The 14,095-nt window shown below is 40.7% G+C and overlaps 1 protein-coding gene across 1 annotated transcript; it reads right to left on the bottom strand.

Moving 5' to 3' along the window:
* Positions 1-884: 884 nt before the first annotated feature.
* LOC126692001 (60S ribosomal protein L13a-1-like) lies at positions 885-2,418 on the bottom strand. Its single transcript, XM_050387397.1, has 3 exons — positions 2,324-2,418; positions 2,074-2,159; positions 885-1,168 (listed from the first exon to the last, which is right to left on the bottom strand). The coding sequence occupies exons 1-3, from the start codon at positions 2,331-2,333 to the stop codon at positions 1,025-1,027; spliced, it is 240 nt and encodes a 79-aa protein (XP_050243354.1). The 5' UTR covers positions 2,334-2,418; the 3' UTR covers positions 885-1,024.
* Positions 2,419-14,095: the final 11,677 nt, after the last annotated feature.

The raw sequence follows: 14,095 nt of genomic DNA, 5'->3' as shown, positions 1-14,095 counted from the left end.
GGGAGTTTGGCTAGGGCGGCACATCTGTCAAAAGATAACGCAAGTGTCCTAAGATGAGCTCAATGAGAATAGAAATCTTGTGTGGAACAAAAGGGTAAAAGCTCGTTTGATTCTGATTTCCAGTATAAACACGAACCATGAAATCATGGCCTATTGATCCTTTAGACATTCGGAATTATCCTTTAGACCTTCAGAATTTGAAGCTAGAGGTGTCAAAAGTTACCACAGGGATAACTGGCTTGTGGCAGCCAAGTGTTCATAGTGGCGTTAATAATTTAATGTGCTGGGGTTGAAAAACGTTTCATATGCTTACTTTCAGAATGTCAAGCAGCTGATGATTGGCAATCAAAAGTTTTATTTGTTCTGCTGATTGATTTCCTTCCAGACTTATTTGCTAAGATACCAAATAGCAAACAGTACGAGGTCATCTGTGTATTTCCATATTTATGAAAATATGAAACGGTAATTCTTCTAGAAATGAGTTCACAAGGAGCTCATAAGACACAAAATTCAGCTATCTGATATAGCAATATCCAAAGACCAGGCAATCTGATACAGCATACCCCAAGCATCTGAACCTGTATTCTCTGACTAATATCTAGCTGTAGGTTCTACTAATCCCAGAAATAGTTAGGGAAATCATTGGTCCAATGAATGCCAAATAGTGGGAACTTGGAGGCAGATCAACATTGGAGGTGAACACAAAAATACACAAACATACCCTAAAAGTAAACATTCTAGAAATAACATGAAAATATTATCATCCAATCCAAACAAACAAAAAATACAAATGACATCACAAATTAAGTAAAAAATGTATAATGAAGTACGAGACAATTAATGACACAAACATAGCTAATTTGAAAACCCAAGTCAGATAACAATTTTATAACACGACATCTTCTACTTATTGCAGCAAGGCAGATGTACCCTGCACAAACAGACAGAAACATTGTAACGAAATGCTAAAGAAATTTAACTGCAACTCAGTTTTTTCAATATAAATAGCCGCGTGTTTCAATGCTTAATACTTGATAGGTGCAATAACTTCAAGCTGGGGGCCAAGCTTCTCCTCAGCAGTCTTCTCAGCTTTAACCCTCAATTTTGTCAACTGCTTCTTCCTCTCATATGCAACCTGAGCTCTCTCCTTTCTCTTCCTCTCAAGTTCCTGCTGGAGCAAAGAGATTCACAAGCATTAGAAAGCACTCACACAACCATTAATTAGTCAAAGAAGAACAATCACTTAATAATGACTACATAATATGCAGACAATGTTAACCCTGGCAAGTTCTTCATAGTCTAACTTTCAGACAAGTGAAACATATATCCAAATAGCAAAATAGACAATTACACAAATGCCAGCACGAATACAGCAAGAAGAGATTCAAATATTGCTTAATATTTCTAAACATTATCCAATAAGTCACGCAGCATCGACATTTAATTGGGGAATCAACAACCATTATAACATATCAATATGCAAGAAAATGCCCATATGAAGGCAAATAACAAAGCTATTTCAATATGGTTAAAGATATCGTTGAGAAAAAATGCAAATATCTAAAATAAGAATGGTCATAAGAAATTGACTGAACCCAGAAAATGCAAATATCTAAAATAAGAATAGTCATAAGAAATTGACTGAACCCAGAAAAACATAGTTCATACTGGAGTTGGATAATTGGAAATTTTGAACAAAAAAAGACCATTCACGATGACTTAAACAACAGGAGAATTCCTCTTTTTTGATTAATCACAATTTCCAAAATAAAAAACAAAGCACCTACAACAGTGCCACCATGAATTGGAAATGTAAAGCAACAGAACACATTAAAAAGACAAAGCAAACACCTCTTTACAATGTCATCTCCCAGTATCATCCACAATAAAATTAAATATTATGGAACATGACACAAAGAACAGTATGGTAATTGTTATGCTTTAAATGTAGATAAAATGCATTAAGAAACTTATATATAAAAGTAAAACTACGCCACATACGTATGTATTATTAGCAGAACATCTGACAAGGCAAAAGAAATCTACAAAGTCGAAACAAAAAGACTGACTGACCTTAATAGTGTCATAGTGGTTCCATCCAACCTCAGATGAAAGCTTGCCCAACAAACAATACTTATGTCCAGCCTGAAGCCTCAAAACTGTGTGTTTATTATTATTATTATTATTATTATTATTATTATTATATATATGTATTTTTTTTTTTTTTTTTTTATAGAAAGCACAAGACAATTAATTAAAACATTTGAAAACTAAAGAAAAGGAAAAAAAAAATGAAAAGAGAGAGAGAGAGAAAGAAACAGACTTGAGAGCATCAGGAATGACCATCCTCTTCATCTTATTATATGGGGGTGGAATCCCCTCATAAGCCTTAAACCGAGCAAGCGCAGCAGCTCCACGCTTAGTCTTGTGAGGAATCATTCTACAAATAATAATAATAATAATAATAATAATAATAATCAAAACTCATATTATATATTAAACAAAGAAAGAAAGAAAGAAAGAGATTGAGTTGTGTTGATGTGATGCGATGCGTACCCACAAATAGTGCGCCATAGAATCTTAGCAGGAGCACGGAAATGGATGCTTAGTGTTCATGCGCTTATTTCAGTTTGTCTATTGGAATGGAATATTTCGGTACCGAATTGGTACCGAATTGTTTTGACATACTGTTTGGAGTTACATTTTTTTATACTTTTATTTATTTATAATTCTATATACTTATATTTCCTTATATATTATTGGTCCAAAAACCATATATTTATTGAGTCTTAAAACTATAATTCCATATTTTAGCTAATATATCAATTTCAAGTATAAAAATCTACCCAATAATTATAATAATACTATTGATTCACACAAAAATAAAATAAAATACTATTAAAACAATTTTACTATTAAAATATTCTCACAAAAAATTACTATTAAAAAACTAAAATATAAAAGTAAAGTTAAATATTAAAATAGTTTTATTATTTATATATTAAGGTTGTATTTGTTTTGGCTTCAAATCACTTCCAGAAATGCTTTTCCGTAAATGCGGGTGTTTGGTTACGCATGGAAAATAAATTTTCCGGAAATGCTTTTCAGTTGACCGTGTGTTGAAGTGTAAAATCATTTTCGTTTTTATTTTACCTTCAAATCTCATTTTCCGGAAAACAGAGAGAGAGAGAGAGAGGAAGAAGAGAGAGCCCATCACCGGCGACCCACGAGCCTTCGACTTTGCCGGTGACCCAGAGCCTTCGCACCACGAACCCACGAACCAATCTTCGACTTCGCCGGTGAACCCAGAGCCCAAATCACGCCACGAACCCAGAGCCTTCGACCCATTGATCTTCGACCCAGAGCCTTCGACCCACGAGCCTTCGACCCACGAGCCTTCGACTTCACCGGCGACCTAGAGCCTTCACACCATGAACCAATCTTCGACTTCGCCGGCGAACCCAGAGCTCAGATCACGCCACGAACCCAAAGCCTTCGACCCACCGATCTTCGACCCAGAGCCTTCGGGCGACCTAGAGCCTTCGACTTCGCCGAAAACCCATGAACCGATCTCTCTCTCTATGTGATTTTGATTTTTGTTGTTGTTGTGGTGGTGTGGGTGGTGGTGTTTTGGTGGTTTTTCTGTTGTGTGGTGGCCGGTTTTGTGTGGGTGGTGGTGGAAAATAGCATTTTCAGAATGTTACCAAACACATGAAAATATTTTCTAGAACAATTTTCATAATGCAACCAAACACTTGAAAATATTTTCCTTTCCCGAAAATAGCATTTCTGGAAAATATTTATTTTCCGGAAAATATTTTACGGGAACCAAACACAGCCTAAGTGTGAACCCACATAAACAAAGCCTAAAACTTGTCAGGTCTCTTTGTCATTTCCAACACCTAGTCACGTGCTAGGTTCACAAAACAAGAAAAAAAACATAGAAAGTAGGCAAAGAAAATTCAAAATAGAATTGAAGGACCAGCGGACGAAAAGAAAGAAGAAGAAGAAGAAAAAGAAGATGAAGCAGCAACAGCTGCCACTAGGTTCATTTCAGCAACCGTCGACGTGGTGGAAACCTGCTATAAAGGGATGAGTACGTGAGCCATTCAACTTGTAAGATGAGCTGTGATGGGTTCAGGTAATAGCCATTAAAACTTGAAAAGGAAAAATTTTCTGCATTTATCAGTTGATTCAGTACTGGCCGAAATATGTCTACCGGCCAAAATTCACCAAAACAAGCCGAAATGGCCGAAACGGGCCGGTACGAACCGAAATTTGGTTCGAGGTGGAACAAAAGGGTGATTCGTACCGGTTTAAGGACTAGTACGAAATTTTCAGGCCATTCCGGCCGGAACGGAACGGTATTAATAACAATGCTTTTAAGGATCAAATTGGTCATTTTTAAAATATCTTGGACCTAACTGTAACTAATCCAAACCTCAGGGGTGTTTTCTAGAATTTACCCTTCTATATATAATCTCTTCCTTTTTAGGGTTCTTTTTCGATCAGATCAGACGGCTGCCATGCTAACATACATGTTCACAATGGGCCCAACCCACCCACTTCAAAGCCCAATTTTAATTTTGCACAATGTTTTGTTTTGCATTTGATCATATGGGCTTGGGCTTACAGTGCTTGCCCATACTTCTAGTGAACTTCTGTTTTTCTTAATAATAATAATACATGCCCGTTTTATCCTAAACTTTTCTTTTGTGGGCAACACTTAAAAGATTTGCAAATAATTGATGCAAAGGCAATGGTAAGTTGCAAATAATTCACAGTTAAATCTTTAATTTTCCAGATGAAGCCCTTGATCCACCATTTCTACTACCTAAGAAGACAAACACCAAAACACCCATGAAACTCAAAGTCTAAAAAATCTTATCAACACTAGCAAAACCCAAATAGAGAATTGATTGAATTTCACAAAAAAGATTATTTTTTGTTGAAGAGCCCATATGCAGATCATCGATTTGACTGGGGAAAGTGGTCAATTGGGCCTCTGAAATTGATCCAAAATGTGAAAATATGAACGCTGAGTGTGGCTTTTGGTTGCATGTTATTTGGATCAAAGAGATTAGTAGATATTGAAGAGTGAGAGAAACTAGCTAAAGATTAAGAAAATGAAGATGATAAACGTTGAAGGTTGAAGGTTGAGTAAAAAAGGTAAAAGTTGACATTTTGAAGCTTTTGGAAATGGGTTTATATATGGTAGGGACCTGGTTTTTCTGCAGTCACTGGTTCTGCAGTTTTTTTTTTTTTTTGCTAAACTCCAATGTCATTAAAAAGCAGGCAAACACTTTATTTGTGCCTTTCCTCTTGGATGGAGTGTTCAAGCTTGACTTGAGGAATGATCGTGATGGTCTCGAGGTCAGAGGAAACTGCTTCAGGGGCGTCACATATTTCCTTTAATCTCTTTGCAAATAGAGCAAATTCTTTTTTGGTGACTTTTCGCTTTTGTTGGAGGATAGGTTTTGTAAGGATTTGAGGAAAGAGTCGTGAATTGAAGGGATTGGGGATGCTTGGATCATAAGAAGGGATTGGGCAAAATTTGCTGAATAGTAGTTTTTAATGACAACTTTAGGTAGATAGCACGATGGTGGTGAAGTTATTTAGGCCGTTTGGTACATGTGTTTAAACGCATGTTTTTAGTTTTTAAACAATATTACATGTATTTTCATACACTTTTTCACTCACACGTATTTTCAAAAAAATTGAAAATTGTTGTTTAAACACATTATCGTTTAGCTATGTAAACTCTTCTTAGATCTCAAATTTGTCAAACTCGAGTTCTAACCTAAAATCAAGTTTATTAAACTCAAATTTCAATTAGTTTAGGTTTTATGGCAATCTGACGTTGTATAACAAATTGAAGATCTAGTTTGCTAAACTCGATTTTGAGTTGAAACTCAAGTTTAAAAAAGAGTCTACGTAACTAAATAACTTCACTCACATGCTATTCTCCTATAATTTTCCTTAAAAAGTAGTATTTTGCCCAAGGGGTTGAGATTGAAGAATGGTTTGTGATATGTTTATGGGAGGAAGGGTCAAGTTGTTGAGCATATATGTCTGACTTAGTTAAGTTATTTGGATTTAGGCTTATTTGATGTGTTCCAAATCCTGGTGGAATGGTTGGGCTTAGACTTCCATTTTGATATTCCTTTGATGTATGGGTGGGAAGGTATTGGGTTGTTGGCTAGTGTGGGCTATTTGCTGGGGTCAAAGAGATAAGAGGGAAGAGGTTGACGTCTTAGGATAAGCTAACAGACTGTTCACAAAGGGTCCCTTGCTCAATAGCACTACTACGGGTCTTGGGGTGGTACTGCACTGACATGTCAGGGCTGGCCGTTTGTGTGTCCTTGAGTGAGTGATCCTGGGAAGGACATTTTGTCATGGACAGGACGTGGTTGGGGTGGTCTGCCGATCTGCTGGTTGATCTTGATCTCGGGGAAGCGCCGATGTTAGACAAAGTGGGTGATATTTCAACTACTTCCAATGGGTGGGGGTAGCAGTTGGGTACAACAAAAGCCTTTGTAGAAATATTGTTGTTTTTTGCCCTCAGCCAAGGGCCCAAGGCTCTAAACTCATAATCAAATTGATTTCTGAGTCTGAAAATGTTATCTTTACATGTTTGGAGCTCATGTCCAATAATGTCGCATCCATAGCACACATTTGCAAGCTTTTCGAATTTCAAACCAATCGAAAGTTCTGGTAGGTTGGCCTTAGGAAGGAAAACTCCTGGCATGAGAGGTCGGCTTATATCTATATCAATTTGCACACCAGTGAATCTTTTCTGGCTACTTTCTTGCTCTCCTGCTAAGTTCACTTCCACCACGTTGTCGGCTTTTGCACCAATCTTCAGGAGATTATCTTTAGATTTCCAAAGGTCTGGGAGACCAAGGATTTAGACCCAGAATGTGGAGGAAGAAAAGGAAACTTCTTGCTACGCTAGAGAAGGGCTCCAGTGCTTGAGAATCAGGTGGCCTCCTTGGATAGACCGCGGTTTTCTCTAGTATGCTTTATGGAGGTCAGCCTCATGCTAGAAGGTGAACATGAACACACACTTGTCCATGCGCTTGACTTGGATCGAGAATGTTTTTTGTTTTTTGGAGAATGCTGTGGTTACATGTTAGAGTAATAATAAATATTTAATCCTATCAATAATAATAATAATAATAATAATAATAATAATAATAGTAACAATAATAAATTTTTAATAATTATAAGTTTTAATATATATTTTTCAAAATAAGAAATATATTTTTAATAATAATTCATTAATTTTTCATGCATAAGTTTAAGTTAACAAACCACTGTTAGTTTCTTTAAAACCTTCTCTCTTTGTATGTGTGTGTGTTAAAATATTTAGTATTCTAAAAAAAAAAAAATTAAGTTAATGAGTGTTTTAAAGGTAGAAAATAAGTTTGTTTAAATTTTCATTCAATAATGATTTTATTCATTTTCACATAAAATAAAGTCAGGCTATACAAAAATATTTACACAATCACATTGAATTATGAATTATTGACATGAGTGTTTCTTCTTTGTTTCATAAAAATAAAAAATAGTGTTTCTTCTTTTTGGACAAAAAAATAAACACACCAAATTGATTATTATCACTACCATATGGAAATTTATATATATAAAATCAAACTTAAAATGGCTGTAAGGACGCAATTCGTAACGACCCGTAACAGTGTTGGGTTCGCACGTAAAAAGGCCCAAACAATATCATTTGTAGAGCGTGGGTTTGAAAGGCTAGGCCTCAGTCACCAGGCGGTGGGTTTTTCGTGGTGTTCATACATGGTTTAAATCGTGTTCGCCTTGGGAGTCTTTCTCTTGGAGGCGGGCTGGGAGGCTCTGGTTTTTGGCCATTTTTCCCAGCCCCTTTTGGTGCACTAATTTTTACATTATATAGTCCTTCATGGTTGATCTTAGCCCTCCACTTGTTGGTCAGGCAGGTGCCTACTTCTGTACCCGTCCCATTAGATGTCCCCTCTCACTTTCTGTTAGTTGCGATGATCGAAGTTACACCGTCCAAGCGTCTTTTCTCATTAACATGACCAAGACGCTGGCGGGTGCATTTAATGCGGAGGGGACATATTGTCCTTGATCCAATTTTGCACTGTACCTCTACGTGGGTCCCATTCCATTCACATCCCCTTCAGGGGGATGTTTGGGGATTGCCTCCATCGAGACGTTGCTCTTCCCATTGAAGTCCTGGAGTGCCGAGGATAGGATCTTCCTCAGCTGTTCCCTTTGACACCTCGGCCTTTGATTACTCGTCCTTGGCACACTACCTCCTCGGCACGGGCCCTGAGCCCGGATAGAGCGTGGGCCGGATCATAAGCTCCCCGGCCCTACAATAGCCCCTCAAAATCCTGCTATCCGACTCTTCGGACGAATAGGAGGGTTTTGATGACATCAGACATCTGCTAATGCCTGTCCATCCTTGTCACCTATCGGTTCCCGAAACTTTTTATTTGCCCGAGACACATTCCTAGAGCCCTTGGAAGACGAAATGTGGCCTCATTAAATACGGGCGGCTTTGTGTTTCCCACGTTCTACGGCATGATGAAGATCGAACGGTGGTGATCTCTTGGTCTTTATGGTAGGGAAAATTTGTGCAGTTACCCTAGAAAGTATAAGAGATTTTTTGGAACGGATCTGTCTCTTCAGTTTTGCACTTAAGAGTTCTAGCGCGTATATTCTGGGTTCATCTGAACTTTCGTCCAAATTCAAGTCTATCTCCAGCACAAAAAGCCTATCTGAAGCGCCTTTCCTCTTTTATGTAAGTTCCCTACCTCCATTAACTCGTGCTTTTTCTTTTCTGGGTTTGTTTTTCTTTGTTTCCCTTTCTTCTCCCGTCGCAAGTTGGGTTTGTTTAGTAAATCATAGAGATGGCTAAATTGAGACTGAGGAAATTAGTCGATACTGAAGAGGCGATGAATAAGTTCATCGTCGATTATAGGATTCCTCCCAACGTAATTCTGAGGCATTGTAAGATGGGGGAATGGCACTATAAGAGGGAAACGGGCGCGATAGTAATTCCCGTCCTCGCCTTTGTAGAGGGGGGTATGAGAATCCCTATGGGGTCGGTAACGAGGGGTTACCTTAGGCACTTCTGATTAGCCCCCACCCAGTGCGCCGGCAACGTTTTTAGGATTCTGGGTTGCGTGGACGCTTTAAATGAGAAAATGGGGTTAAGACTAACCCACCATGATGTGAACTGGTGCTATAATCTCCAAAACTTAAAGGGGAAAACCTACTACATGAAGACGAGGGACGAAAGGGTTCGATTAATCCAGTGCCTCCCTGACTCCAACAAGGGATTAAACAAGGATTTCCTCATCGTCTCTGGTGAATGGCACGATGGCGATCCGTGCCCCGTAGTAGAAGGAGAACCAGGTGGGGTACTGGGAATGGAAGGACGATGAACCTTTACACCATTCTAATCTGATGTTGTTCAGTAACTAACCATGCATATGTGTTTTTCTTTTTGTAGATCCACACGCCTACCAACGGCATTTTCACTTAGTCAACCGGGCGGACTTGGAGACTGTCTTACAAGCGGCAGTTTTTGTAAATGACGGAGATGGTCAAGTCCGAGCTGCTCACAAAATACTAGGGTACCCTCCTGTTCAGAAGTCATTTGCGGATGCAAGGCACGTGATCAGCGCCAGCCGTCCTTGGCTTCCAAAAATTACCGTGGTCGAGACAGGATTTTTAATCTCCCAGGAACCATCTGTCCCTGAGAACATCCCACCAGTGGGCCCCTCCTCATCTCATCAAGTAGCAGAGGACGAAGGCAAGCTAGACTGGCCCGAGAAAGGTTTTGGGGTATTTGACCTAGCCCACCAATCCGAGGATCCTTCTGGTGATATAGGTGACCCGTCCTTGTCCGAGGCGGAATTGTCGTCAGTAGGCACCTCTTCTCAGGCCGAGATGGGACTCAAGAGAAAGCCCCCGACCCCCCTACTCGAACTCCTCGAGGGTCAACCTGGGAAGGATACGCATGGAACGCCACAACCTAAGGCTCCTTCCTCACCACCTTAGCCCCAGATTGTCTAGACTAGGTCATCTTCCACCAAGTCACAGCCACAATCCCCCCGCCCCAAACTTCCTGCTTCCTCCCAACCATCTCTACCTCCTCGGCCGGAAGGCACTGATTCAAAGAGAAATAGGAGCCCCAAGGGAAAGGAAACCATGGACGGGGGAAAATCCCAACCTTCTAAGGAGAAAGAGAAGGCTCCGCGTACAAAACAACTGAAGATTGGGCACCAAAGCAAGGGTAAAGAGACTGAAGTCCAATCCTCTCAAGGCAAGGGAAAGGGGATCGAGGCCCAGTCCTTGCCAAGCGCCTGGCTTCCTGCCCCAATGCTTCACGAGGGTCCACTATTGGAAACTGCATCCATGAGGGACCTTGGAGATGGTGAGGGTGGCTACGTGGCAGACGCACTAGGGAGAACCATGCTACTTCCTACTAACATGGATGGTCTGAGGAAAATGAGGATGCAGGAGGTCTTCCTCAGTACTAAGAGGTACTTGGGCATAGTAAGGTTTCTTGAAATCTAAAACTTTATTAACTCTCGCTCCTGGTTTGTCATTAACTATGCATTTATCTCCCTTGCCAGGCTCTCCAGGCCACCTATAGGATGGAGGAAGAGGTGAATAATAAGAGTAAGGCGGCCGAGAATGAACGCACCAAGCGCATAACGGCCGCGAAGACTCTCCAAGCCTCTGAGGATGAACTCGCCAAGGCCAAGGCTGACCTAACAGCTGCTATCCGTGAAAGGGATAGCGCCTCGGCGGGCCTAACTAGCGCCCAAAAACAGACCAAGGACCAAACAAAACGTCTACTTGAAACCAAGGATCAGTTGCAAATAACTAAAGATCTGATCGAGGATTTAAGTAAAAAGCTGACCGCGGCCGAGCATGACAAAGTTGTGGCGGAGTATGCCCGTGACGAAGCCATAAGGGCCAAGCGGGAGGCCGAGTTTGCCAGAAATGAGGCTGAGGTTGCCAAGGAAACGGCCGAGGATGATGGTTATAATGCGGGGGTAGCTGAAACCCAAGCCATCCTTAAAGCCCAGATTCCCGGAGTATGCAGGCTTTACTGCTCCCAGGTTTGGGAAGAGGCATTGAAGCGAGCTGGGGTGAATGCTTCATCCGATTTGTGGAAGGCGGAAAACATATTCTACCCTATAGCCATCCGCGAGGCCACTTCCTCCAGCTCCGTGGCTATGGGTGACCAACCCGAGGAAAGGGTCACTTAGTCAGAAGACTTACAGGTCGGCGGCTCTCTTGGCAAGACGCTCAAAGAGGGAGAACTTCAGGATGTGATAGAAATATCTCAGCATACGGATCCTGAGGCACCTAAAGAGGTTACTGAGCCCGTGGTTGGCACTCAAATGCCAAATGCTGAGGAGCCAGCCATACTTGCCCAGCCCCCACAGGCAATTCCCCTTGCTGTGGTCCCCAAGAGTACCGATACTGACCCTGTTCAGCCTTCCCCAGAAGGGACTATCCTCCAGGGCGTCAAAACTGATTCCGTTCCGCCTTCCCAGGACGTGGCCGACACAAAACTAAAGAAATAGAAACCTTGACTAGGCTCCGTATTTGTTTTTAGTTTAACGATTAACTTGTTTCTTTTTCATTTTGAAAACTTTGTAATCTATTAGTAGTTTGAACCTGTTGAACATGTATATATGAAATCTTTTTCTTCCTTTTTCCTTTTGGTTACTTGTTAGTTGCCCTCGTCGATACTTACTATTGTTTATGAATTCTGAACTAATTTATCTTAACACGCATGAATATTTGTGCATGTGATACATTTAACATCATGTTTCAAAACCCTAGCTTACCTACACCCGCAGAGCCTCGGACTCATTTCTAACCCTCATTCAAAGAAGATATAGGCATCATTTTAGATGTCACGTGTAGTCGCTAAGTCCTGCTTAGTGCCCAGGTTTCTTTAAAGTAGTTGGTTTCCCCATAAGTTTGAGTTTGAGGACCAAGCAATACCTTGGTTCTATCCAAAACTCGACTTTGATAAGTAGTTGGTTTCCCCATAGGTTTGAGTTCGAGGACCATGCAATACCTTGGTCCTGTCCAAAACTTGATAGATATTGATAAGTCTTTGGTTTCCCCATAGGTTTGAGTCCGAGGACCATGCAATACCTTGGTTCTGTCCAAAACTTGATAGATATTGATAAGTAGTTGGTTTCCCCATAAGTTTGAGTCCGAGGACCATGCAATACCTTGCTTCTGTCCAAAACTTGATAGATATTGATAAGTAGTTGGTTTCCCCATAGGTTTGAGTCCGAGGACCATGCAATACCTTGGTTCTGTCCAAAACTCAGTTTTTCTTCCAAGTAGTTGGTTTCCCCATAGGTTTGAGTCCGAGGACCATGCAATACCTTGGTTCTGTCCAAAACTCAGTTTTTCTTCCAAGTAGTTGGTTTCCCCCTAGGTTTGAGTCCGAGGACCATGCAATACCTTGATTCTATCCAAAACTCAGTTTTTCTTCTAAGTAGTTGGTTTCCCCATAGGTTTGAGTCCGAGGACCATGCAATACCTTGGTTCTGTCCAAAACTCAGTTTTTGGCATGGGGCCTTGGCTTTAGGGGAATTAGCTCCCCGGCCAAGCCCCTAGAACCATCCATGCGATTGACGCTACAAAGCGTAGCCCCTAGTCAAGAATCATAGCCCCTAGTGGAACTTTACGCTAGAACACTATAACCGGCTGTTAGAAATGACAAGGGAACTGTCTTGACCTATCGCCTATGCCAAGACACAAGCCTTCCCCACAGACGGCGCCAATTGTAAGGACGCGATTCGTAACGACCCGTAACAGTGTTGGGTTCGCACGTAAAAAGGCCCAAACAATATCATTTGTAGAGCGTGGGTTTGAAAGGCTAGGCCTTAGTCACCAGACGGTGGGTTTTTCGTGGTGTTCATACATGGTTTAAATCGTTTTCGTCTTGGGAGTCTTTCTCCTGGAGGCGGGCTGGGAGGCTCTGGTTTTTGGCCATTTTTCCCAGCCCCTTTTGGTGCACTAATTTTTACATTATATAGTCCTTCATGGTTGATCTTAGCCCTCCACTTGTTGGTCAGGCAGGTGCCTATTTCTGTACCCGTCCCATTAGCTACCCCTCTCACTTTCTGTTAGTTGCGATGATCGAAGTTACACCGTCCAAGCGTCTTTTCTCATTAACATGACCAGGACGCTGGCGGGTGCATTTAATGCGGAGGGGACGTATTGTCCTTGATCCAATTTTGCACTGTACCTCTACGTGGGCCCCATTCCATTCACATCCCCTTCAGGGGAATGTTCGGGGATTGCCTCCATCGAGACGTTGCTCTTCCCATTGAAGTCCTGGAGTGCCGAGGATAGGGTCTTCCTCAGCTGTTCCCTTTGACACCTCGTCCTCGGCACACTACCTCCTCGGCACGGGCCCTGAGCCCGAATAGAGCATGGGCTGGATCATAAGCTCCCCGGCCCTACAATGGCATTTTCCATTTATTTTTCCCTTTTTCTGTAATGCTTGTAAGTTTAGTAATGCAATTTTTTCTCCAAAAAAAATAAAAAATAAAAGGTGTAATGCAATTATTTAGTTAAAGTTCTAAACAATCGAATCACTTGATGAGTGCAGTCTCAATTATTTAGCTAAAGTTCCAAAAGTTCTTGACTTTTATATGCATTGACCGTTGATAATTGAACAATTCTAAGCATTAACATTAATTTGATGGTGCTAAAAAGCTAAATCACTAATTTTAACTACCAACATCACAAGAAAAGATCTACATTGATGTGGTCATTTCTAAATTTTTCACCAATTGAGCTACAGCCTATAGTGATTTGCCATAGATGACAAATTATTGTAGCTCAGTAATGCAATTTTTTCTCCAAAAAAATAAAATAAAATAAAAGGCGTAATGCAATTATTTAGCTAAAGTTCTAAACAATCGAATCACTTGATGAGTGTAGTCTCAATGTTCACCTTGAAATTTTATAAGCATGAAAAATATATGAAAATAATGTAATCTAACGGTAGATTACAGAACTGCCCTTTTTTTTTGGAACAAGTTTC

Source organism: Quercus robur, chromosome 1 (assembly GCF_932294415.1).
Source record: "Quercus robur chromosome 1, dhQueRobu3.1, whole genome shotgun sequence".
NCBI lineage: Eukaryota > Viridiplantae > Streptophyta > Magnoliopsida > Fagales > Fagaceae > Quercus > Quercus robur.
The sequence above is the reverse complement of the archived record's forward strand: the minus strand, read 5'-3'. Positions and strand labels throughout refer to the sequence as shown.

Bases quoted from the DNA above. Each gene is read 5' to 3' on its own strand.
- LOC126692001 (XM_050387397.1), bottom strand. The intron at 1,169-2,073 runs GTCAGTCAGTCT...TTGCTCCAGCAG, and splicing joins ACCACTATGACACTATTAAG to GAACTTGAGAGGAAGAGAAA.